General features: G+C 53.8%; 1 protein-coding gene and 1 long non-coding RNA gene across 10 annotated transcripts in view; one reads left to right on the top strand and one right to left on the bottom strand.

Moving 5' to 3' along the window:
- The window catches only part of KIFC3 (kinesin family member C3), a 39,292-nt gene extending 15,290 nt beyond the window's left edge, over positions 1-24,002 (bottom strand). For 4 of the 9 annotated variants that reach the window (XR_004925176.2, XR_004925175.2, XM_036117515.2 and 1 more), the window contains exons 1-5: positions 23,857-24,002; positions 19,598-19,802; positions 16,957-17,099; positions 12,233-12,371; positions 9,140-9,321 (exon numbers count right to left, since the gene is read on the bottom strand). Coding sequence is in view for 3 of the 9 variants with exons in the window: in XM_036117515.2 (XP_035973408.2) it covers positions 9,140-9,321; positions 12,233-12,371; positions 16,957-17,099; positions 19,598-19,763 (630 nt within the window). In the remaining 6 variants the exon portion in view is untranslated. Of the gene's footprint in view, positions 1-9,139; positions 9,322-12,232; positions 12,372-16,956; positions 17,100-19,216; positions 19,538-19,597; positions 19,803-23,856 lie in introns of those variants that run through there. The other 5 variants (XR_004925180.2, XM_036117516.2, XR_004925178.2 and 2 more) reach the window with 4 other exon arrangements.
- Positions 23,412-25,987, top strand: LOC118551650 (uncharacterized). Its single transcript, XR_004925182.2, has 2 exons — positions 23,412-23,641; positions 25,155-25,987. It is a non-coding gene; the product is annotated as an uncharacterized LOC118551650 (long non-coding RNA).
- The last annotated feature ends 983 nt before the right edge of the window (positions 25,988-26,970 follow it).

The following is a 26,970-nucleotide window of genomic DNA, read 5'->3' as shown; positions in this document are numbered from 1 at the left end:
AAGGGCGGAGAGCCAGGCCAAAGGAGAAGCAGGCTCCTGGCGGGCTGCTGGTGTCAACCCCAGGGCTGAAGAAGGGGCCAGGCTGCGTTTGTGCAACATCCCTGCCCCGGCCCAGGCTCCCGGGCAGCCAGAGAAACTGGGTCGTGGGCCTGGGGCAGAGGGCCTCAGTGGGAGCGGGGGGCCGGGGCCTGTCTGGCCCAAAGCCGCATTCCCATCTCTCAGCAGAGGCAGGTGCCGAAGAGGGTGGGGCCACCCTGCGCAGGTCCGTGTTCTCAGCTGTCTGCTCCCATCAGCCCAGACAACCTGCTGACGACCTCCCCGGCTCCCCCCAGGCCCCGCTCATGGTCACCGGCTGTCTTCTGAGGAAAAGACGGCTCTCCCAATGGCAAGACCAAGGCGTGGCTGAGCTGAAAAGGCAAGAGGTCCTGGGACCCAGAACACCCCAAGGAAACAGAGGCCAGAGGGGCAGCCTTGGGAAGCACCCCATCCTGTCCCCACACACGCGCCCTCGCAAGACACCTGACTCGTGGCCACATGAACACTGACTGTGCCCATCTGACCCCATCCACCCTGCCCTGCCCACTGCCAAGTTTGCACATTCGAGTCCTTCTGCCACTGAGGGGCAGTTGAGCACATGGGTTCTCGGGCCGGACTGCCCAGCTTTCTTTTTTCTTTTTTTTTTAGAAAAGTAAAATATTTTATTTTGGGGGCGCCTGGGTGGCTCAGTTGTTAAGCGTCTGCCTTCGGCTCAGGTCATGATCCCAGGGTCCTGGGATCGAGCCCCGCATCGGGATCCCTGCTCAGTAGGAAGCCTGCTTCTCCCTCTCCCACTCCCCCTGCTTGTGTCCCCTCTCTTGCTGTGTCTCTGTCAAATAAATAAATAAAATCTTTAAAAAAAAAAAAAAATTTTATTTTGTATTTATAATTTTTTGTTTTAAGATTTTATTTATTTATTTGACAGAGAGAGAAACAGTGAGAGAGGGAACACAAGCAGGGGGAGTGGGAGAGGGAGAAGCAGGCTTCCCGCCGAGCAGGGAGCCCGGTGTGGGGCTCGATCCCAGGGCCCTGGGATCATGACCTGAGCCGAAGGCAGACGCTTAACGACTGAGCCACCCAGGCGCCCCTTGTATTTATAATTTATAAATCTCCCAAAGTTTCCAAATATTTGCCATCTATCTAATCTATGATCTATCATCATCTATCATCTATCTATCTACCTATGTTTATTTTTTTATTGTTATGTTAATCACCACACATTACATCATTAGTTTTTGATGTAGTGTTCCATGATTCATTGTTTGCGTATAACAACCAGTGGTCCGTGCGGAACGTGCCCTCCTTAATACCCATCACCAGGCTAACCCATCCTCCCACCCCCCTCCCCTCTAGAACCCTCAGTTTGTTTCTCAGAGTCCATCGTCTCTCATGGTTTGTCTCCACCTCCGATTTCCCCCCCTTCATTTTTCCCTTCCTACTATCTTCTTTTTTTTTGACATATAATGTATTATTTGTTTCAGAGGTACAGGTCTGTGATTCATCAGTCTTACACAATTCACAGCGCTCACCATGGCACATACCCTCCCCAATGTCTATCACCCAGCCACCCCATCCCTCTCACCCCCCACCACTCCAGCAACCCTCAGTTTGTTTCCTGAGATTAAGAATTCCTCATATCAAAAAAAAAAAAAAAAAAGAATTCCTCATATCAGTGAGGTCATATGATACAAGTCTTTCTCTGATTGACTTATTTCGCTCAGCGTAATACCCTCCAGTTCCAGCTTTCTAATACAGACATCACCCTGCCCCCTGGATAACCGTGGAGAAGTCTCCACATGGCCATGCCTCTTGCTTTCCTCATCGGGACAACGAGGCTGCCCCTGGGAGGATGTCTGGAGGATTAAGTGAGATTAAATAAGATAATACACGTAAAGCACTTAATGAGTTCTATTGTTAGCATGAAGGTCCCTGAAGGCAATATCTGTCTCTTGTGTGGGTGCCACACCCCCGTGCCTAGGACGGCGCCTGGTACACGCAGGTGCTCAGTAAACGCATGTAAAAAGAACGTTGAATGCACGAGGGGCCAGGCCGAGCAGAGTCTCTGCGTGAGGCTGTCAGGCAGGGCGTGGGGCAGGAGGGGTGCTGGAGGCCGGGCCACCATGGGGGAGTCAGAGGAAGGACGCTCACTTCTGCCAAGGGCAGGACTGCTCCGAGGCTCCAGGCAGTGGGTGCCACATGGGAACGGCAGCCCAGAGATGCCACGTCTTCCAGTATTTTCTGACAAAATAGGAGGTCCAGATTTTTATGTGAACCTAACTCAGGTTTAAAAATTGACAGCTAGGGCGCCTGGGTGGCCTAGTTGGTTAAGCATCTGCCTTCGGCTCAGGTCATGGTCCCAGGGTCCTGGGATCAAGCCCCGCATCGGGCTCCCTGCTCAACGAGGAGTCTGCTTCTCCCTCTGCCTCTTCTCTCTGCTTGTGATCTCTCTTGCTCTCTCAAATAAATGAATAAAATCTTAAAAAAAATAAAATAAAAATTGACAACTACTCTGATTACTAAAAAAGCAGGCCAATTAGAACTAATAAACAAACTCAGCTAAGTCACAGGATACAAAATCAACATGTAAAAATCAGCTGTTCTTCAGGATGCCTGTGCGGGCTCAGTCAGTTAAGTGTCTGACTCTTGGTTTCGGCTCAGGTCATGATGTCAGGGTCGTGAGATCGAGCCCTGCGTCAGGCTCTGTGCTCAGCACAGAGTCTGCTTGTCCCTCTCTGTCCTCCTCTGCTTCTCTCCCCACGATCCCTCTCTGAAATAAATAAAATCTTTAAAAAAGGCGGGGGGGCGCCTGGGTGGCTCAGTCGTTAAGCGTCTGCCTCTGGCTCAGGTCATGATCCCAGGGTCCTGGGATTGAGCCCCACATGGGGCTCCTTGCTCAGTAGGGAGTCTGCTTCTTGCTCTCCCTTTACCTGCTGCTCCCCCTGCTTGTGCTCTCTCTCTCTCCCCGTCAAATAAATAAATAAAACCTTTTAAAAAAATCTTTAAAAAAAAATCAGTTGTGCTTCTACACACTAACAATGAACAATCCAAAAAGGAAATTTAGGAAATAATTCCATTTACAATAGCATCAGAAGAATAAAATAGGAATAAACTTAATCAAGGAGACAAAAGATCTGTACACTAAAAACTATAAAATGTTGCTGGAATCAATTAAAGAAGACACTGATAAATGAAAAGACCCCGGGGTGTCTCGGTGGCTCAGCGTCTGCCTTCGGCTCAGGTCATGATCCCAGGGTTCTGGGATTGGGCCCCCTGTCGGGCTCCCTGCTCAGTGGGGAGCCTGCTTCTCCCTCTCCCTCTATCCCTTCCCCTGCTTGTGCTCTCTCTCTCTCAAATAAATAAATAAAAATCTTAAAAAAAAAAAGATGTTCCATGTTCATGGATTGTCATTGTTAAGATGTCAGTCCCTACTACCCAAAGTGATCATCGGACTCAATGCAATCCCCATCAAAATTCCAATGACATTCTTTTGCAGAAATAGAAAAATCCATCCTAAAATTCATATAAAATCTCAAAGGACCCCAAATAGCCAAACCATACTTGCAAAAGAAGAGAAAGTTGGAGGTCTCACACTTTCTGATTTCAAAAGTTACTACAAAGCTGTAGCAATGAAAATTATGAAGTATTGGCATAAAGACAGACATAGAGACCAATGGAATAGAATAGACAACCCAGAAATAAGCCTTCACATACGTGGCCAATTGATTTTTGACAAGGGTGCCAAGACCATTCAATGGGGAAAGGACAGTCTTTTCAACAAATGGTGCTGGGAAACTAGATGTTCACATGGAAAAGAATGAAGTTGGACCCTTGCTTTACACCACAGACAAAATTCACTCAAAAAAGATCAAAGACCTAAACGTAAAAGCTAAAATTATACAACTCTTAGAAGAAAACACAGAGGAAAACATTCACGGTCCTGGATCTGGCAGTGCTCTCTTGGATGGGATACCAACAGCACAGGCAACAAAAGACCAAATAGATAAGCTGGACTTCGTCAAAATAAAACCTCCTGTGCATCAAAAGACACCATCAACAGAGTAGAAAGGCGACCCACGGAATGGGGGACACTATCTGCAAATCATATACTGATAAGGGGTTAATATTCAGAATGCAGAGAGAACTCCTACAACTCAACCACAAAAACAAAAACAAAAGCAAACAGTTCAGAATGGGCAAAGGACTTGAATGGACATTTCTCCAAGGAAGACAGACACATGGCCAATAAGCACGGGAAAAGATGCCCAACATCACTAGTCATTAGGGAGATGCTAATCAAAGCCACAATGAGATACCACTTCACACCCATTATGATGGCTATTAATTAAAAAAAAAAACCTCAGAAAATAACAAATATTGTTGGGAATGTGGAGAAACTGCTGGTGGGAATGTAAAATGGTATACCCGCTATGGAAAACAGGACGGTAGATTACTCAAACAATTTTAACTAGAACTACCATGTGATCCAGCAATTCTACTTCAGGGTATTTACCCAAAAGGAATTAAAATATCTTTAAGTGATATTTGCACACCCATGGTCATAGCAGCATTGTTCATAATAGCTAAAATGGGGAAGCAACCCGAGTGTCCACTGATGAACGGATAAGCAAAGTGTGGTGTATCCATACAATGGAATATTATTCTGCCTTAAAAAGGAAGGAAATCCTGGGGCGCCTGGGTGGCTCAGGTCATGATCCTGGGGTCCTGGGATCGAGCCTCGTGTTGGGCTCCCTCCTCAGCAGGGGAGTCTGCTTCTCCCTCTCCCTCTGCTCCTCACCTCCACCTTGTACTCACACACATACTCTCTCAAATAAATAAATAAAATCTTAAAAAAAAAAAAAGGAAATCCTGCCATTTGCAACAGCATGGATGAACTTGGAAAGCATCATGGTAAGTGAAATAAGCCAGTCACAAAAGACAAATACTATGATTCCACTTACATGAACCACCGGGAACAGCTAAATTCACAGAGACAGAGAGTAGAATGGTGGGTGGCAGGGGCTGGGGGAGAGGGGTGGGGGGGGTGGGTAGTTGGTATTTAATGGGAACAGTTTTAGGTTTGCAAGGTGAAAAGAGTTCTGGGGATGGATGGTGGTGATGGTTGCACAACAGTGTGAATATACTTAATACCACTTCAAAACGGCCGCAATGGTAAATTTTATGCTATGTGTATTCTATCACAATGTTTTTAATTGTTAAAAGAAGAGAAGCAAAGCAGGCAAACAAGACACATTTGAAGGCTAGATCTTGGCTGCCAGTCTATGGCCTCTGAGCACAATTTTTTGAGGTTCTACCTTGAGGTTCAGGGGCAATGCGGGGAGTGCAGTCTGGAACACTGGCAGGAGCCTTGGGGGTGTGGAGGCCACTGCTCCAGGGACATCCACAAAGGAGGGGGAGCTCGAGGCCACCAGGATGTGGCCCGGGGCTGCTGCTGCCAACATTGGGGAGGGTCATCCAGACCAACCACAGCCACACGTCAGTTGCCAGACCAACCACCAGTGGCCTCTGTGGCCTGGGTCAGCTGGATGCCTGAGGACTGGGGACCTGTGGTCCAACTGCTCCCCACAAGGAGCATGGTGGGTGCCCAGTAAATACAAATATCTCCATCTGACATTTATCAGCGGGTACACCTCCAAAGACTCTCGCAGCCCCCACAAGCCTAGGTCCCAGCGGGGATAACAGCAGCCCCCTTTACTGAGTCAGCTTTGCCAGCAGGGCACGGGGACCTCCTAAGATCATCACTTTAACGCCCCAATTCTGTGAGGTAGATACCATTATTATCCCCACTTTCCAGGAAGAAAAACCGAGATTCCAAGAGATGAAGCCTTAGTTAAGCAACTTGCTCAAGGTCACCTGACTGCTAAATGGTGGATGTCGGATTGAAACTTGGGTCCGTGGGACCCCCACGGGACCCTCAAACTCCACTACCAGGGCTACACTGCCTTTCAGGAAGAGCAACATGGGAAGGCAGCCACATCCAGAAGGCAGGTCTAGACAAGGCTGGGAATAGGGCACCATGAGCATGAGGCAGAGTGTCCATCTCTTTTCTTAGATGAGCAACATTTAGAAGAGCAGGACGGTCGGTCTGGGTCAAACCACAGTGAGGCCCACAGGAGACCAGAGCATGCAGAAGCGATAACTTCACGAGGCGCAGCACTTTATCGTTTGTCATCCATTTTTCTGTCCAGCCTCACGACTGAGCTAGCCGCTAACCACAGAGCACCCCGTATCAGCCCCGGTTCAGAGAACGGTCAATGAAGGCCCAGGAGGCAGTGACTTCCTACAGCTGCCCGGCTAGCATGTGGCGTGGCTGGGACTGGACCCCTGTTCGTGTGATTCTAGATCCAAAGCTCTTCCCAGTAAAGATGGTGGTGGTGGCAGCAACACCAACAGTATCGGCTCAGCTCATCAGGTGCTATGATGTCCATTTTACAGATGAAGAAACTGAGGTGCAGAGTGGCAATTAACCAGCCCAAGGTCACACAGCTGAGTAGTGCCCAAAGTCAGGATTCGCACCTGGCCCCTGGCCCATGTGGTTGGACATAGCTCCACAGAGTTGGACCCTCCGAAGAGGAGCCCAGAGACCTGGAGCTTCAGGGGCATCCCCTGAAATTTTCAGGAAAGAACTGGCAGTGAGGAAATTCAAGGATAAAACTCGAGCAAAGATGAGGAACCGTTTGGAATTCTCCCAGTCGTCCAGGGGAGCTGGGGATGGGAGAGGACAGGGGCTGGGAAGGTCTGGAAAGCTGGGGCACAAAGATACCAAAAGGCTAAGATGCTTCACCTTCAACTTCCCCTGTAAAAAGTAAGTAGATTTTGCTAAATGGGGGTGCCTGGCTGGCTCAGTCCATTAAGCATCTGCCTTCGGCTCAGGTCTTGATCTCCGGGTCCAGGGATGGAGCCCTGCCCTGCGTTGGGCTCCCTGCTCGGTGGGGAGGCTTCTTCCCTCCCACCCCCCGACTTGTGCTCACTCTCTCTTTCAAATAAATAAATAAAATCTTTACAAGAAATAAAAAAGTAAAAGAAAAAAAATTTTTTAATTTGTTTAAAGTTATGAAAGGCCACGTATTGTGATGATTTCATTTCTACGAAGTGTTCAGAAAAGGCCAATCTGTACAAATGGAAAGCAGATCCCTGGTTTCCAGAGGTGGTGGGGCGGGCTGGGGTGGGGGGAAGGAGAGTGACTAAATAGGCCTTTTTAGGGTGATGAAAATGTTCTGAAATTAGATGGTGGTGTTGGTCACATCACCGTCTTAATATACTTAAGACCTTTAAATTGTACACCTTAAAGGGGTAAATTTTGTGGTATGTGAATTATATTTCAGTAAAGCCCTTTAAAAAAAAAAAAACTTTTTCAAAAATGAAATCCCAGGACAGTCTAACCTGGAGAAGGTCAGGGAAAGAAGAGCTGCTGATAAGCTCTTGCCACGGGCCAGGCAAGTCCTGCAGGTGTGAGCCCTGGACCAGCCCCCAGCCCCACAGGGCTACCCAAACCTTGGTTCTGCCCCTCTACTCATCTTGCTCCTCCTGCCACAGTCCCTTTGCACAGACTGTTCTCTCAGCCCAGAACCCACTTCCTCTGCTTTGTGCCAGACCTTAGCTCCAGCACTGCTTTCTCAAGGAGGCTGTCCCTGACCTCCCCGACGGGTCCTGATGTCCCAGACAAAGGCCTCTGGTACAAGCCCTCCTGCCCTGTGTGTGCCCACCTGGAAAGCCCTTGTTACTCTTCGAACTTAACATGGGTGCATGTAACAAATGTCTGTCCTCTGACCCTAGACCGCAGCCTCCAGAGGCCAGGGCGTGCCTGCGCACCTGGACGTCCCCAGTGGTTAGCTTGGTGCCCAGTGGATCCTGGGCACTCCGCAAACATCTGAGAGAGGGAGGCAGAGGGACGCTGCAGGAGGCAACAGAGACACAAAGTTGGTGTGTCACCCTGCCGAGAGGAGCCCCCGACAGTGAGGCAGACAGGCCCAGAGGTAGCGAACAAGGGCGTCAGTGTATCAGAGAGAGACACGGGGCACTAGGGCCGCCCCAAGGAGGCCCACCTGACTCAGCAAGGGGCAAGTGGTCAGAACAGACAGTTCTTGAGAAGAGGATATACCTGTACGGTGGGAAAAAAATGCTGCATTGAAAAAAATGCATAAAAGTAATCTGCTGCTCCCTGGAACCGAGAACAAGTCACGGTATTCAGTGATGTTCCCCCAAGCAGAAGGCCCACATGCTGGGTCACCACAGAGAAAGAACTTGGCCCCACCTGAAGGCAGGCCTTTCAACAGAGAGCCCTGAGTTCAGGGCACGGATCCGAGGCAGAGATGATGTAGAGACAGGGTGGGGGGCCTGAGTTCAGGGCACGGATCCGAGGCAGAGATGATGTAGAGACAGGGTGGGGGGCCTGAGTTCAGGGCACGGATCCGAGGCAGAGATGATGTAGAGACAGGGTGGGGGGCCTTGGGGAAGTGGGGAAGGTCGGACAGACACAAAATACAGACACTGAACGTGGCTGTGGGGGGAGCTGAGCCCCCGGACAGGGGCCTCAGGGCCCACGTGCAGGTGGGGAGGGAGGGCCCATGGTCAGCCCCAGAGGGCATGCAGCTCAGAGTCTGCACGTGTCCTCCTGGCCAGCCAAGGAAGGAGACAGCGCTTGCCAGAGTACACCTGAGGCCCTCCCTGGCTTCCAGAAGTCTGAGAGCTCCTCCTCCCATGTGCACTCCCCCCAGCCTTCCCTGGGGTCACCTCTGCAGTGAATTCTGTCTACTAGGACCGCCCGGTAGTTGGACGGGGTGGAGTCCGCAGCGGCCGCAGGGCTGAAAGCACCCCTGTACCTCCCCGCTTCACTCACATCTGCACACGCAGCCTACGCTTCTAGGAAGCACGAGGAATGGGGCACAAGGAGGAGCAGGAGGGGAGACCCAGGCCTCTGGCTCTTACCACCTTGCCCTCTCGTGCATTCCTGAGCCAAGGGGGGGAACCCTATCTGTCCATCGTGCCAGTGGCCCGGTGGGTTGGTTCCAGGGGCCCCAAGCAGTGTCCTCTGCCCTGCCCCACGGTGGGCAGTGGCCTCTGCCATCCCATCCTCCCCAGGTACCTGGTTCTGCAGCTGGGTGGATGTGGCTTGCTGGTCACTGTCTCGGAGGGCCAGCCCCTCCTGCAGCCGGGCTTTCTCTTCCTGCAGCTGGGACATGGCGGCCACCATCCTATGCACCATGGGGACCGCACCCGGCGGCCCCGCCAGGCTCGAGCACCTCCCGCTGCCAAAGAGCCGCCCACCTATGAGCAAAGTAGTGGCCAATCAGCAGGACAGCCGAGGACCCACCCTGGCTGAGGAGAGGGGGCCCGTCGGGGCAGGGCAGACCATCGGGGATGGGCCGGGGGCCGGGGGCTGCAGGAGCATGGGTGAGCCAGGGGCTGCAGGGCCTCCCCTAGAGGAAGCCACGCCCGCGGGCAGCTTCTGGGAGACAGGATCGCCTGGATCAGGACTTAGGAAAGCAACTTTCACCCTATACCCCTCAAAGCGTGTGTCCTAGGTCTGACGGGCCATCCCCTCTCCACGGCCAGGCTGCAAGGAATCGCAGCTGAGAAAGACACGGCTTCTGGCAACAGCTGATGAAGAGTCTGGGGTTCTCTCCCCAGAAAACACTCTTCTTGGGAGAATATGATTTCTTTAAACCCCAACCCCCCTCTAGAGCACAGAAGAGAGGCAGAGGCTCCCCAGTCTGTCCTCTGACCTCCGCAGGGAGTGATCACCTGCACACAGAGAAGGGGTGAGGGGAGGGTGTGCGGGTGCAAGGGACAGCGAGACCAGGACACACGGACACAGACAGAGCGTGTGAGCAGGAACAGAGCCAGGCCCGCTCTGGGCCGACACCTGCACTGAGCACAGGGACTGCACGGGCATGAGGAAGAGATAAATACTCCGCCTGAGTCCTCCTCCTGCCACGGCCTTCCACTGTCCTGTCACCAGGAGGAGAGAAACAGACAGACGCACGGAAGGACAAAGACACAGAATCAAGGGCCATGACCTGCTAATAGGGCCTGAGATGTGTGTCATAGCTTGCTTGGAGGACACCAAGAAGGGTCACCGTCTCGGCGAGGAGCTGGGGGTGTGCGGAGGTGGGGCAGAGGAGAGGGGGTAAGGGCAGGAGATTTGCCTCTCCCCTCGGGTAGCCCAAACAGAGACCTGGCCAAAGTCCCAGGAGGCAGAAAGAAGCGTCCAAGAGTTTAGTGTGACAAGTGGCATCTGCTGACCCCAGGCCTCCACTCTGAGAGCAGCAGGGCTTCTGGGCTCCCCCACACTATACCCCGGGAGCCACAGCTGAGAGGCAGGACTCCCAGGGACTCTGCGTCTGAAGTCACACCCCCTACTGGCAGCTTCCACCCACCAGGAGGCGGCAGATGTGCTCACTGAGACTTCAGAGAGGCCAAAATAGAGCTTCCAGGCTGGGCTGGATGTCTCAGCCCTGTCCCCAGGAGGGTGGGCCCTGAGAAGTCCCAGGTCCCGCTCTCCAGAGGGCAGGCGAAGCACACACAGGCTGGCTTTTCCCTTTCTCCCAGTCCCTTGCAAGAGCTGCAGCTCGAGACCCTCTGGGAAGCCAGAGCAGGTGCATGGCCAGCTGGCTCGTGGCCCCGGCCGTGGGGCCTGCATGGGACGCAGCAGGTGTATCACACGCAGTTGGCCAAGCTTCTGCTCCTGTTCTAGAGAGAGTGAGGTCAGATGGATGCTTCCAGGCCTGCACACGGGGCTGCCATGAGCAGCATGTGACCAGCATGGCCCTCAGCCCTCTGCAAATGCCATGGTGTGGTAGGGAACACACTAGACTCCCGGTCCCAAGAGCTAGTTCTGCCACCTACAAGATGGGAGGCTGGGGCCCCTGGGGTCCTCCTTTGCGAAATGGGGACACTGGTCCTTGCCCATAGAGGCAACCTTGGAAAAGGAGCCTGGAATCCATGAGGGATGCACAGAAGCGTCACCCAACAGGCCGCAGGGCTGGGATGACACATGGAATCGTTTCTCTCATCCAGGATACTGAGAAGGCTCGGAGACCCCTGGAGCCCACACAGGGCTTCATCCTGACCTCAGCACAGGGCCACAGCCAGGGGAGCTGAAACGGGGCCTGGAGAGCACTTGCCAGGGGAGAAAAGACCTTCAAGAAGCTAAGGGAGGTCGGAGGAGGAGGGAGAGGTGAGATCAAAGGGGCACTTGGGGACGCGGGACAGAAGGGGTCTTGGCGCCGAGAAGGCTGCATGCCCCTCTTAGTGAGCCAGTTGTCAGTGCAAGTCGTCAAAAGAGAGTGTGCCTCAGAGACCCTGCCTGCACACCGCCCCTCACGGTCACTCAGGCGCGGGGACACTGAGGTCCAGCTCTCAGTCCCCACTCTTCACAGGAGCTGGTCTCCCTCTTCTCCACAAATTAGGAGATCCAACTTGACTGGCTGGACGGTGCGCCCCTTCCCAAGGCCCGTCTGCCCACACCTCGGCCAGACCCCGGCACCTGCCCCTGAACACCAGACAGGCGACCGCGGCTCTGGGACAACCCCAGAGAAGGCAGGGGCTCCTTCCACCCCACAGCGGGTTCAGAACCACCGATCAACCCCTGCTGACGGGAGGAAGAAAGCAAGAGAAAGCTTTCTCTCCACACCTTCTTGGCCGTCCCCTGGGGCTCCCTGAAGATGCTTTTTCCCAATTACTGCTGTGCTCGGGCTTCCCGCTAGGGGACCCCACAAAGGGGGCCCGTGGACTCTTCCAGAACCAGTCATCCTGGACAGAGAAGAAGGGAGCCACCAGCTCCTCTATCCTGGCCTTGTGGCAGCAGGGGACCCACAGCTAAGGCGGATGGGTTCAGGCCTCTCTCGGCAGGCTGTGGCATCTTTGAGGCTGCCACCCTTGGCCTGCTTTAGACGGGCACTGGGGAAAAGACAAAAAGCAGGGAAATTCAACCCCAGCCCGCACGGGCCTCTCATCACTGGGTCGGGCCCTGGTGGCACCGGGAGGGGGGCATCCCTGGAGTAGGGGCGGGCGGGCTGGGGTCTCTGATTTGCGTGGCCAGGTGGCCAGGATTTGGCTGGGCCACCTCCAGGTGAAGCAGAGAGCGTGGGGGGACAGCTCCAACGCCACAGGAGCCTCCCCTCCAGGGCCAGCTTCAGCAGGGGCTGTTCCAGGTTGGCGGGCAGGCCTGCTTTACCTGTTTTCTCTACATTCATGGTGCCACCAGCTTCCTGGGCCTCCCGGTCCCGCCTGGGGGCCGGCGCCTGCCTCTTCGGGAGCTTCTCCTCTTTCGTCCCCTGACTCTTGTTCTCGCACCCCTTGTCCAGGAGGGCTTGCTGCCAAGACACAACCAGAATCCTCACGTGAAGGGGACTGCAGAGGGGAGGGCACCCCTCCTGAGCCTGAGGACGCTGTGCTCCTGGAGCTGGTGAGCACCCCGGGCCCAGGGATCCATCACTCGCTGTGGGAGTGGGTGAGGACAATGAGGCCTGGGGTCTGGAAGAAATGTGCCCAGATGCCACGACAAGACAGTGGCAGCGTATTTTCTGGGCCCCCGCTGGCAGCCAGCCATCTGCACCCATGAAGAAGGTTCTCTGGCACTTAGACGTTCTCACGTGAAACTCACTGGGCTATCCCTGCGGGGCTCTGTGGGGTGTGAGCCGCCAGGGCAGCAGCCTGCTTGCCTCAGGCCCACGCCCCCCCATTCACAGGGCTGTCCAGCCCCACCAGGCACAATCCCCCCCCAGGATGTCAGCTGCCCCCACCTACAGACGGCACCAGCTTGGGACTGCCAAGAGGGGGGCACACAGATCCACACGAGCAGGGGAAGGCCATGTCCCCCCGTCTCCTGGTCAAGGAGAAACCGAGGCAAAGAAGGCTGAGGTAGAATAGGCCACCGGACAGGCAGGGAGAGAGGTGGGGAGGGACAGAAAGAATCATCCAGAGATGATGCCGCTCACGTAGAAAGACATCCAAAGCAAGCCGCAGAAGCACATGGATAGTGTAATCCCGTCTGACGATAAGACAAATAAAACAGGCCTCAAAAAAAAAAAATCTGGGGGACTGCATAGACAATGGTTCTCTCTGGGAGGTCAGTGATGCAGCAGCTAGGAGGAGAAACGTGCAGCATTTAAACTTTTGGGCGAGTAAAAAGAAACTTAACCATGAGAATGTGGGAAGAAGGGAAAGGAGTCTTCATATTTCATTTTGAACCTTTTCTCGGCATTTGTATTTTCAGGCTCATAAGCATCTACAGTGTTCTGTTTTATTTTTTAATGTCAATGGAAATTATCTGGGAAGGGGAGTACAAACATATTGTATTTTATTTTATTTAAGTTTTATTTAAGTAATCTCTACACCCAACATGGGGCTCGAACTCATGACCCAGAGATCCAGAGTCGCATGCTCTTCTGACTGAGCCAGCCAGGTACCCCTACAGACACTTTTTTGCGTGTCTTTGTGCCTTCTGTATTTGAAACAAAAGACAAATGCTCTGTTTAAAAGAATGCTCCGAGAAAGGGGAACCCTTTTACACTGCTGGTGGGACTGCAAGCTGGTGTAGCCACTCTGGAAAAACAGTATGGAGGTTCCTCAAGAAGTTGAAAATAGAGCTACCCTACGACCCAGCAATTGCACTACTGGGTATTTACCCCAAAGATACAAATGTAGTGATCTGAACGGGCACGTGCACCCCAATGTTTATAGCAGCAATGTCCACAATAGCCAAACTGTGGAAAGAGCTTAGATGTCCATCAACAGATGAATGGATAAAGAAGATGCGGTATATATATACAATGGAATATTATGCAGCCATCAAAAAACCGAAATCTTGCCATTTGCAACAACGTGGATGGAACTGGAGGGTATTATGCTAAGTGAAATAAGTCAATTAGAGAAAGATAATTATCATATGATCTCACTGACATGAGGAATTTGAGAAACAAGGCAGAGGATCATAGGGGAAGGGAGGGAAAAATAAAATAAGACAAAGTCAGAGAGGGAGACAAACCATAAGAGACTCTTAACTACAGGAAACAAACTGAGGGGTGCTGGAGGGGACAGGGGCGGGGGAAATGGGGTCACTGGGTGACGGGCATGAAGGAGGGCACGTGATGTGATGAGCACTGGGTGTTGCATACAAGCGATGAATCACTGACCTCTACCTCTGAAACTAATAATACACTGTACGTTAATTAATTGAATGTAAATAAAATTTAAAAAAAATAAAAATTAAAAAAAAACAAAATAAAAGAATGCTCTGAGTCTGGAGTCAGAAAGCACCGGGTGTGAAGGCCTCGTGCGTGCTGTGTGGCTCCGGGCAAGTTACTGTCCTTCCCTGAAGCTTCATTTTCCCCATTCCTAAAATAGAAATGTTACCAGCCACCTGATGCCCGGCGTGAAGGGAAACTGCAGGAACTCGTGCAAAGTTCTCCAAGCGGCTGGTGCACAGTAAGAACCAGATGTCAGGTTAGCATAATATTCTTTCTGTACTTTTCCATGTTGTTGTTTTTATTATGGCTTTTGTAACCCCAAATCCAACAAACAGAGAAAAGAAAGAGGAAAGCCACATCAGCAGCCTCGTTCACCACATCTGACTCCCTCCCTCTCTCCCTCTCTCTCTCTCTCTCTCTCTCTCTCTCTCTCGACCTCATGTTCTACTTGAGAAGGAAGGGTGGTGAGCACAATCTCGTAGGAAAGCTCCTCCCCCCGACTTTATTTGGCCCGCACACCCCCCCACCCCCCGACCAACTGCCACACCATCCCGAGCAGGCTTGTCAGCAGTGATGGCCATGACAGCAGCTGGGAGTTTCCAATTGCCACCAGAGCAGAGGTTACACTATTTCTGGCCCGTTGGCCAAGCCACAGGGAGGGAACCCGGGGGGGGGGGGGGCGGCGGGGGTGTTGGGAATTTCTGCAGCACCTCCAGAGGGAGCATCTCAGGTTTTAACTACTTGAGAGGCTGGGGCAGGGAGGTGGTTCCCTAAGCCTACCAGGTCACCCCACAGTGCCTGGGTCCCTCCTTCAGCCCCACAGCCCTGACCTCGAAGCACCTATAAACATAATGGAGCTTCGCGAGGGCCCAGAAGGACACCAACATGGAAACTGGTTGCTGACAGGAGCTTCTCAGAGATTCTCAGCAGATCTGCTGACCCCAGGACTCGGCAGCAACCACAACTCAACACCCCATAATCAAAATTCAAGAAGAGAGCCACCACCCAGCTCAAGGCAGCCGGTCTCTGACCACCTCCCGATTTAACTACCAATGGCTCAAGTCAGAGAAAAAAAAAAGGGTTCTCTGGTTTCTTTAACTGTTCCCACACCAGACCTGCTTTTCTTGCAGACCCTAAGATAAAAGAAGGACCGTTTGGTTCAGTTTGCACATGAACCACACAAGAAGGGCCGAGAAAAGCCTTGGAGCCCAAGACGGTCTCTGAAGCAACATGAAACCCTGGGCCATGTTCAGATCAGGACTCGGGGCCGCACGCCGCCTGGGCTCAGGACTTCCATCTGCATGAGGGAGGATATGCCCTCAAAGGGCACCTGGGTTTCCTGCACTCCATCCTGCCCCCCGTTTGCCCATGTCCCTTCAACATGAGCCCCCTCCTGTACCATCCTTCTTGGGCAGGGAGCCTTCGCAACACAACACCCCAAATAACTCTGGTCCTTCATCCAGACTGTCAGGTCTGTTTCTCTGCTTCGGTGTGGGCCAGGACCGGGCACAGACGCACTCTGTAAACATCTGTTAACAAATGTATTCATCTAAAAAGTACAGCGCCTGGACTATCCTGACATTGTTCCAAGTCATAGCTGCGTGGATGCGTAGATATTTAAGGAGCTCACTGCCATCAGAAATGATACAGAGGACGGGTTAGATAATTTATGGTAAACCCTGAAGTAGAATATTTTGCAGCAGTTTAAAAGAATGAGGGAATTCTCTGTATATTGACATGCATGAAGATATCACCAAGACTTACTGTTGAGGGAAAGAGCTAGTCACAGAACAGTATGTACAAATAAATAATAAAATTGTATAAATATAATTAAGTGGTTACATAGGAAAAATACATAAGCACCCAACTCTTAATAGTGGATTTCTCCAAGATACAGGACTATAGGAGGTATTCGGTTTCTAAATATTACATCCCTGTGTGAATTCTTTACACCATATGTTAGAAAGCTCGTCATGTGTAGCTATGCAGATCCTGGCTTGCTGTGTGACCAGTAGCAAGCTACTTAACCTCTCTGAGCCTCCATTACTTCATCCATAGCACTCAGCTAAAACAGTAACTGTGTCTTGAGATTGTTGAGTACTGATGCGAGATATATCACATGGTACCAGCAGTGCCCGGTAGAAGTCCGTGTCCAATAAATAGTGGTTATTATTACTATCACTATGTATCATCTCTATGACCAAATACACAAATATACGTAAAATTTGTCTTTTGAAAATCACTCGGTGATAACCGCAAGAGAAAAGAACCCAAGTTTTGGCAAAAATCCTCTGTCTAGCTTTGGATTCCTACGTCGAATAGGAAATACAAGTAGTGCCCCACGGATAAACATGCTCGAGTGGGGATTAACAGCTACCCCCAAACCTGCCTGTTTTCCTACTAGCTTCTCAGCGAAGGTCCCACATTTCTCACTTTAACACCTCAGCCAGGGCGTGGCTGAAAAGTTTCTGTCATCTCCTGTGAGATTTTCCCCGAGATAACGTAATAAAAGCAAATTGCTCCATCCACGCAGGCTCAGGGCGGATGTGCTGTGAGGACCTCAGCAAAGAGACGCAAGGCAGGTCCCCGGCTGGCTCCCAGGGCTTCCTTCCCCAGACAGCCTGCTGGAGACCCAGCTGCAAAAGCTCAGAGAGCGAAGGCCCACCAGCCTGGCTCGGCCCGTCACCTTTCTGAAGGCCCCAGCGCTTACCTGCACGGTCAGGTAGAGCCTGTGGGGGCTCCCAGGGCCAGCCCAGTCCACGCTGAGGGCTCGGCACTGAGCGAGGGCCGGGCGAGCTGCACTTCGGGCACCGGAGTCCTCGTCACTGCTGACCAGAGTGTCTTTTCCACGCCCTGTCCCAGGACAGAGAATACAGGTAAGATGCTAGGCCCCTGGCTGAAGGCTGCTGGCCAGGACCCCTGGCTAGGGCCGCCGCTGAGCTCTGCTTCCCCACAGTCGGGGCCGGCCCAGGCGCAGCCAGGAGGGACTCACACGCCCTCACACGCCTGACCTACGCGGAGGGAAGGCCTGGCACCAGGCAGGGGCTGTGCTCCTTTCTTCCCAAAAGCCACCCCGAGCTTCTCTTTAGCAAGGCACCCGAGGCCTCTGGGGCGGGGGGGTGCTCTCCACCCTCCACAGTGGCTTTTGGGGCTGGCACTTGCTCATGAACACCCTCTCCAGAGAGCAGCAAAGGGAAGCCGATGCCAACCGGGCTGCGCTCATCTTCCCCGGAGGTGCACCCCAGGCCCGTGGCTTTATTACCAAGGCCGCCTCTAGGTGGCAATTTCTCCCCTGCCTTCCTAAAGGCCAACTCCTGCTTCCCGCAGCCTCCAAAAGCATATTCAGGACCGGCTAAAGCACATCCCCTCGAGCCTCTGACACAGTGCCTCCCTCACCGGATGGGGCAGAGAGCTGACCGTGGTATGGCTACCCGATGTACCCCATCCCAACCCCCCACCAGGGCCTTACTGCTCTGCCCGATCCTCAGTTTCCTTGTCAATAATATGGGGACAAGGAACCAAGCTCAGCGTCCTGGGGCGAGGGTTACATGGAATGACACACATAACATGCTCACTCTGCACCAGGCACACAGAAAGGGGCCACGGATGCAGGCCCTTAGGGCCACAACCGCGGAGGGTTAATAACGTGCCCAGGGTCACACTGAGCCAGCACTGCGATCCCATGGGCTAACCCACCCTCTGCTTGCCTATCCCTCTGAAGGCAGAGGTAAGAGTCGGGGTGGGGGCGGAGGGGCCGGGGTGACCAAGCTGGCTGACACCCTACTCAGTGTTAGGCACTCTGCTTAGCATTTCACCCACGGGATTTCATTTGACCTTTGTCTTAAATTGTAAAAGTGGATTAGTCTGCATGGTCATATAATCTTCATAATACTCACTTAATAGATCAATATGTGTGCATGCCCACATACACAAGATCAGAAGGAACTATAAAAAATGTCCATTAAGAAGCTTATGGGTGATTTTTATTTTCTTCTTTATACTTTTCAGTGTTTTTTCTTTTGAGTGTTTTTTTTAAATTTTTTTAGTTTTTTAGTTTTTAGTTTTTTGTTTTTTGTTTTTTTTAGTTTTCCAAAGGAACGTGTTTTTGTCTCTTGTTTCTTTCGCTTTTCTCTCCCTTTCTTTTTACCAAAAAAGCAATACTCATTCATATTACATCTGTAATCCTTAGGAAAACCTTGTGGAGTAGAGACCATCTTCATCCCCTTCCAGACAATTGAGGCTACCTGACCCAAAAGCCCAAGCTTTTCCCAGAGACCCCAGGGCCATCCCCCGGCTCACTGTCCCCTGCAGAGAGACTTTGGAGGGTATCATTCCCGCGGCCACCAGTGGCACAAATGTGGTGGGAGAGAGGGGACTGAACAGGAGTTTGCTGTGTGGCCTCTCTAGGCCTCAGTTTCCCCTTTTGTACCTGGGGGGGGCTTGGATCTGATGGCCCAGAGGGACTCTGCTAGCTGAGACAGTCTGGTAATCTAAACCCCTTTCTCTGTAGGTCAGGAATAACAGACAGTAAGCCCCTCAAGACATCTTGACTGAAGACCCCTCTCTCCCTCCACACTTCAGGAAGACTTGCCCAAGCCCAGCTCAGGAGACAGTCATGGGGCAGCTCCCCAGACCCGAAGATCCAGCCGGCACCAGAAATCAGATGTGCCGCTCACTTCTTGGCGTGTGAGGTACCAGGGGACATGACCCAGAAAGGAGAGCTGGCGTTGACAGCTCCCCCAGGGGGCCAACGGGGGGGGCGCACTCGGGGACTCCTTCACTGTCCACCTGCTGTCGGGGCCCCTACAGGAGCCGCCCCGGATGGCACCTGAAACCGAGCGCAGGGCACCCAAACCCGGCCGGGCCACGCTCCGGGGCGGCCCCGGTCGGCTCCTCGCGCCTCCGGCGGGCCGGCCGGCCGCGATCAGGTGTCAGCGCCGCGCAGGGCACCGGGCGGCCCCTTCACCTACCTTGTTTACCAGCCGCCGCAGAAACCGGAGCGAGATCGCGAGCGCTCGGCCAGGGACCAAGGACGCGCCGCCCGCGGAGCGCCCCCCGCCCGGCCGGGTGGAGATCGCGTGGTTTGGGCGGCGTTGGCCCCCTGCTCCAGCGACCGCGTTGAAGTTTAACTCGGCGTCCAGGACCTGTCTTTACGGGCGGGCGCGGGGCAGGAGCGCCGGCGAGACTGACGCCCCGGCTGCGACTCCGCGCCGGCCCGCGGGCTGCCCGGCACCCTGTAATTACCTGACAGCTCTGACTGAGCCTAGGAACTTGCGAGAAAGCCCGGCCTCATCTCTGCTATCTGGAGGAAGGAAGGGAAATAAAGAGGCATTTTAAAAATGCGGACTCACCAGTTCTCAACCTCCCCGGGCCGGTGTATGGGAAAGGGCGGGCGGCCGGGCTGGCGGGGGCGGGGCGAGCCATCCCCGGCTCGGGCTCCCCGGCCCGGCCCACTCTCCACAGGCCGCGCAGCGAGGGCGTGGCTCCCAGGTTCCACGGCCGGCGAGACGGGACCATGGCCCGGGGCTCAGCAGCCTCCTCGGGGCGCCGGGCGGCCTGCGGACACAACAGGGGAGGCGAGGCTGAGCCGGCTGCCCGGCACCTGGGGGGAACCCATCAGAGCCCGCCTGCAACAGGGCCACCTGTTACCCCCAACTCCAATGCCACCCCCACCCGCCCCTCCCCCCCGCAAAGATCCCTGGGCTTGCGGGATGAAACAGAGCCCGCCATCATTTCAGGGTGCTTTCTCCCAAGTAAGGAGGCTCAAAAGTGGGTGAAGAGCCCATCAGGTGTGTCTGCAGCACACTGTGGAGACCTCACATCTCAGCTCCTCCGCTGGAAGCCTGGCAGCCTGAAGATGCGCCAGGTCACAGCCCCACACGGAGGGAGCCCGAGTCAACAGCATCTCCATAAATCTAATCAGAAGGGGCTGACTGTGGCCAGTGACAAGATAGTCTTGTATATATCAAATTCTCTTAAAGTCCACTCATTCTATTCAAGTAGCCTTCACTCTGTGCCTACAACTTGGCAGGCAGTAAGATACAACGATTCATTGCTTCTGCATCTAATAATTATTTATCTGGTATCTGCTGTGTGCCAGGCACCTGCCAGGGGTCCTCTTTGATCAGGAGAGATGGGGCCTCAAAGCTCCCTGTCAGGAGGGAGGTAAGCACTTCAACAAACCTTCACCATCCGAATAGGATGCAGGGAGGCACCAGGTGGTATGGGAGAAGGGGGTGGGGGTGCGGAGCACCGGTCTGAATAGAAAGGCCATAGGAGGGCACCTGGGCAGTGCAGTGGGTTAAGCATCTGACTCTTGGTTTTGGGTCATGTCGTGATCTCAGGGTCATGAGACTGAACCCCACATGAGCCTCCACACTTAGCACAGAGTCTGCTTGAGATTTTCTCCCCCTCTCCCTCTGCCCCTCCTGTTTGTCTCTCTTTCTCTAAAATAAATTTAAAAATATTTAAAAAGAAAGAAAGCCACATAGGTCACTCATGAACCGAGCAGATGAATAGAACAGACTTTAAGCATTCCCTACACGAGTCTTTATTGAACACCTATTGTGTGTAAAGCAGCTGTGAGGGCATTTAAAGTACCCAGCTACAGTCCCAGACTCAGACGGTGATGCCGTTAACAGAAGAAGCCAAGTCAGCTCAGAGAGGCGATGTGGAATTTGCTTTTGGTTTTAAAATGGAGTTCGAGGCACCCAAGAACTTCCTAACGGTGTTACCTGGACTGCAAATTGCTTTCTACCAGACAGTGAAGATTGCCTATCTGAACAGTGTCCACTCCCCTGACCCTCTTGGCTCTCCAGGGTGGGGCCCACAGCACATTCATCGGTGCAGCTCCCTCCCACCCAGCCTCGTACTGGAACAACACCCACACCAGACCCCTGGCAATGGCCTGACGGGTGAATACCTTGAAATACATGCACACACCAGCCCGGGCTGAAGCCTGGCAAAGAGCAGGGCTGGGGACTCAGAGCTGGGAGGCTAACGAGGGTCCCAGTGCCACAGGTAAGGATATAATCACCAAAGGCAACCAAGCACAGAGCTCACACTGGGTGGTAAGGAAAGCTGGAGAAGGACGGTCCGAGGTGGCAACAACACCAGGCAGGTGCAGAGTCCTCACACATGACCGGCTGGTTGGGGGGGGCGGGAGGAGAGGATGGTCAGTTCCCAGCGAACAATGCCATGGGGAGGCCAAACTGGAAGAAAGCCCTGGGGGCTCTGGAAGGGAGCCCATCAAAGGAGCCGGGCAGAGGGCAGACCTGGGTAGGCCCAAGAGGTGGGCAGGGCTAACGGAAGTGGCCGCTTCCTTCTCCGAGGGGAAGTTTGGCTTGGCTGAGGAGGGGAGGCTGAATTGAGAGGATGTGGTATGTAGAACAGGAGGGATCCGAGCTTGCTGGGTGGACAGGGCCAGGAATGACTGAAGCAGGGAGAGGCAAAAGAAGTCAGAGTGCAGGGATGGGTAGCGGAAGATCTGCTGACCGCAGTTCACACAGCTGAGCCCTGGAAGAAGGCCAGGCTTACTGGCTAGGGACTTGTGCTCTCTGCCTTCCCTCACTGAGGAAGACAACTTGGAGGAGGCTCCTGGGTACAGTGCTACTGGACTGTGGGCCAAAGGATGGGGCAGAGGCTAATCCAAGTATGTGGGCCAGCTCCACTGAGGAAATGAAGATGGACCAGTGTGGAGCAGAAGGAACGAGGAGGAACAGCCAGATGCCCTTTTCCCCAGGTTGCTTGGCACGGAGCTGGGCACACGACCAACCCCAAGGGCCAGCAGCCTACTGGGGCAAAGAGGGAGAGAGACAGGCTCCACCTCCATGCCAAGCTGCTGGAAAGGTGAGGGGCATTGAAGGTCGGTTCCATGTTTGAGAGAGAAGACTGTTAAAGTGATCAGCTAAGTCTGAGGGACCGGGACAGGAGGAGACAATACTTCTGTGACTTTGTGGAAGGGAAGTTGGAGAGGCAGCCAGGAAGATAGCAGGAAGAAAGAGGAAGGGTGTGTGCAAGATCCTGAAGAGGAAAAAGCAGCTGAATTTAGCAGCCAGTAGGGTGGGAAGGTCAAAAGTATCCAGGACTCAAATGAGCCCAAGGCTGGGGCTTCTGCCAACTTGGGACTCACAGGGTGGGACAATGGGGACGTGGAGTGGAGTGGCTATGACCAAAAGCTGGTTCAGACCCAGCTCTGCCACTTACTGGATGTGTGACCTTGGGAACTTTGCCTCTCTGTGCCTCATTATCTCCATCTGAAAATGGGGAGAACTCCACCTTAGAGGGTTGGCATAAGAATTAGACAATGCATATGTAAAGCGTTCAGAACAATGCTAGCATATACAAGGAACTCAAAATTTTTATTTTTCAGTGATCTCCCTCCCTCCAGTGGTGGGTGAGTGCCGAGGCGCTGGCTTGGAGAGAGGGACAGATTTGCCCCTCTTTGTCTAGGTCAAGGCAATAGAGCTGCGGTCCCCGCTCTCCCCCAGACCAGGATACTGCAATGACTGAGGACCGGATTTGACAAGTGCCCAGATACTGCTGCTGGGGAGGGCTTAGTCTCCCTGGGAGAGAAGGTCAGGGAGGCTGGACAGGGGCTAGGCCCTCCACTGCACACAGTCACAGGTCCTGGGTCTTCCAGGACAACCCAGACTTAAAAACCTCCGCTCCCATAAGAACAGCAGAACTCATCACCCTAAGTCTCTAAAGTCCAGTAACTGCAAATACAGGGCCCCATTCTGAGGCTGCATTCCTTGCCAACGACTCTCCCGGCCAAGGAGACGTCTACTTTATCAAGGGCATGGGAAGTGCGCCTGGGCAAGGAGAGGTGCACCCAGCCTCATGGCCCAGGGAAGGTGAAAGGTCAGGGACAGCAGCGACCCACAACCTTGAGACAGATATGCTGGGGGGTGGGGGAGTACCTGAGAATTTAAATACAGCTTTCTCTTTCAAATCTCCCAGGACCAGGCCCTTCACTGCACCAGAGTTCTGCTCTAACTCCCAACACGGGGTTGAAGGAGGTGGCTTCTGGGCTTGCCCTCCCTGCAGGGATCCCCCAGGCTGCTGCTGTCGCCAGCTCAATTTCCTACTGCCCAGGAGGGCACCGGCCCAGGCCCTCCTTCCAACCTCAGGGCCGGCCTACCCTCCCCTGCCCTGCGAGGGGGAAAGCGAACTGCCCAAGGAACGTACGTGGTGGAAGGGCTCGAAACTGCAGCCTTCAAGGGATCCCGGGGTGGGGGGGTGCGGGGGGGGGATCTCTGCAAGGGGAGGGGGAGGCCCTAACGGACACGCGGTTCCCCGGGTCGGTTCCGCCTCTCCCGGGCCAAAGAGATCGGAAGGGGGGTCCCCAGGCTGCTGCGACCCCAGGGGACGTGCCGCACCAAGCCGTGCTGCGGGTAAGGTCCTCGGCTCCGGCTGGACGGCGCGGGGGGCGGCGGGCGACGGCGCAGGGCTGCTTCTCCTGGGCCCGGCCTTCCGCGCGCCCCGCAGCGGGTCCGGGCAGGGGAGGGGGTCCTGCGGGCAGGGCGGGCCCGGACGCGGCACCGGGAACGGCGGGGCCGGACGGACCCCGAGAGCCTAGCCCGCCCCCCCGCCCGGGTCCCCGACTCACCGGCCTGGCGGAGGCAGGATCCCCGGCGTCGCCGCAGAGCCCGGGGCTCGGCCCGACCCGGCCCGCCGGCGGGAGGCAGCTCCACGCCGCCGCCTCCTCGGCCCGCCCCGCTCCCGCCCCTCCCGCACACTTTCCACAGGAAATGATTAACTCGGGCCGCGGCGCGTTCCCATGGCAACGGGCTCCTGCCCAGGCGGGGGGCGGCGGCGCGCGCGCGCTCCCGCGCACTCTCCCGCGCGCGCTCACACTCACGCGCGGGGCCGCCCACACCTTGGCCTCCCCGCTCCGCCCAGACGTTCCCGCCGGGCCCCAGGGGCCCCACGTCCCGCGCACGCTGGTGCACACGTGCGCGCACACCCATCGGTGCACACACAGCGTCATACGTGCTCGCGCTTTCGTGTATGGGCTCTCGCACGCCGGTACGCACGTCCCTCACACATGCCTTCACACATGCTCTAGTCCGCACACACGAAAACATCCAGTGTTCACACACGTGCCCACGCCGGTCCTACGTACGTGCTTTTGCACTTAAACCTACACTCCGACGCGCACATCCGCTAACCCTGGTACAGAACTTTCGCGCACGTTCGTTACTCACACGCACACTTCTCGCAGACTGTCCTTCACACGCTCTCACACACTAGTTCGTTTTCTTGGCCTTCTAACACACGCTTTCACACACGCTCTCACACACTAGATGGTACGTGTATACACTCCCACATTCTCACACACTTCACACACGCACGGTATCGTCAGGCGCTCAGACTCACACGTGCGTCCCCACACGTGGTCCGCGTGCAGTGGTTCGCGTGCTCGTTGGTGCACACAGACACTTGCTCTCCCTCGCACACACGCTACCCCTCGTTCTCTGACACTCTAGAATACACATCCTTTGAAACCCAAGCCCACGCTTTTGCTCACGCTCTCTCACACTCCGGGTAGCATGCATACACACACATGCGTGTCACGCGTTATCACTCATGTTTACACACACACACACACACACACACTCTCTAGCTCTAGTAGGAATACACAGGCCCGATTGCCTCCCCAGCCTCGGCACCACCCCGGAATTAACATCTTCCAGGGCTTAGGGTTTTTTAAGGTAAAATATTCCTTTAAGCTCCAGGGAAAACATGTCCAGAGCACAACCACTCAGGAGCAGGCAGCAGCTCCCAGCCCAGAAGTCCCTCCTTGGGGGACGTCCCCGAAGAGGCACAGGGGAGGCCGGGGAGCCGGCCAGCCAAGGAGAGACAGCTGACCCAGAGGAGCCACTCTGTTCTTTGTCTCCCACACAGAGGCAGCATTTTACTCCAGAGCCTGCAGCCATCGTCCCCTCCAGGGTGCAGGAGGAGGAGAAAGCAGCTCAGAAGCCAGCCCAGTGCAGGCTGATGGTTCCACAGATAGTCCGAGAAGGATGGGCACTTGACTCTTCCCTGCGTCGCAGAGAATGGCCCAAGAGGTGCAAGGAGGGGACTGGAGGGGGACATGCAGATCAACGAGGGTTCTATCTCCTGTCTCTGCCCAGGCACTGGGCTGGCAGTCAAGAATCTCAGCTGGAAACAGAGCCAAGGTCCTGGGCCTCAGATTGTTCTGGATGCCAGAACAGGATACTCGCAATCCCCCTACTGGAAGTGGGCTGATGTGTGTTTTATTTTCTGAGACGCCCAAGTGAAGGCCCAGTAGAGGATAAATGTCTCTCTCCTGGAATGGTTCCTTGGAGAGTTACAGATTTCCAGCTAAGAACCCCAGATAACCCTCCCAACAGGAGAGAAGGCTGTAATTTGAGAGTTCCCTTCTCTGAACCTCCTGCCTGCTCTCCAGACAAGAGTGGTCAAGGGGACTACAGGGTTGGATGAGGGCAGAATGTCTCTAGAATCTTGACCAAGTATCTCCCTATTATTCGATTGCGGTAAGTTGTTTGTCTATAAAGTCCTGGTAGAGAACTGGAAGCCTTGTCTTACTTGCTGGCTGGTACTGTGACGTTAACTGCAGGTTCCTTCCGACAAAGCCAAAGCCAGATTTTTAAATTAATAATAACATTTATTGTTCGTTTTCTCTGATTGCAAAAGTAATAGATGTTCATTGTAACCATAATCCCACCCACTTGAGATAAATGCTGCCAACATTTTAGTAGTCTTTTTTTTTTTGTATGCACATAATAGCTACCATTTTTCCAAAGCTAACACTGTGCCAGGCACTGCACTAAACTTTTAATAAACAAGATCCCATTTAACCCTGAACACCCTACGAGGTGGACACCAGGATATCCCGTTTTCAGGAGAGGAAACTGAGTCTCCCACAGTTCATTCATAAACCCAGTGTGTGATAGAGCTGAGATATGAACCCAACTGGGTGTGTGTGTGTACACATAGTACACGGAAACAGATAGTCCTATCATATGTAATGAGTTTCAGATGCCAGATGCAAGCGTTTATTAAGATCAAAGCATTAGTGGAGAAAAAAGAAAACTGAGGTATTAGATGGAGACATTTTTGAGGTTCTTGCAAAACTCTGACTTGAAACGTAAGAGCAAATTGCTTTATGATTGCTGGAATTTAGTTAAGAACGTAACAATGTCACCAGGAACTACATACTAATGACTTCAAGGTCATTTCTATCCCAGAAACTTCACTGATGGCTTGATGTGGAAACTGCCAACTGTCTCCTGGCCACAGGGAGGGTAGAGATTGGCCAGAAACCTGGCCATCCCAACACTGAGGTCCTGAATCCATAAGTGAGGACTCTTGGGTTCAGCCTTTGGCCTTGACCTTTTGCCCACCTTCTGGCAGAAATATAGAAATGTAGGGAGAGCCACACAAGAGGCAGTGGCCAGAACATTGCAGCTCCATATCCATATCCACCCTGTCCTCCAGGCGGGGGTTCAAAGAGCCTGAAACCCCTTCACTTTCAGGCGTCCATCTGAGAGGTAGCCAGGGGCCCAAGAGGTCTATCACCCAAAGGGAAGTAAAGAGGGGGGAATAACACGGATTGTGTTTGATCTGATTCTCACAGTAACCTAGAGTAAAGCACCACATAAGATTTACATGATTTTCCAGTTTTAATGATTTAACTTGAGATCCGATCACCTCCAGGCCTTTGCAATGCTGTTCT

This window comes from Halichoerus grypus, chromosome 15 (genome assembly GCF_964656455.1).
Source record: "Halichoerus grypus chromosome 15, mHalGry1.hap1.1, whole genome shotgun sequence".
Taxonomy (NCBI): Eukaryota; Metazoa; Chordata; class Mammalia; order Carnivora; family Phocidae; genus Halichoerus; species Halichoerus grypus.
This window is presented reverse-complemented; position numbering and strand designations above follow the sequence as displayed.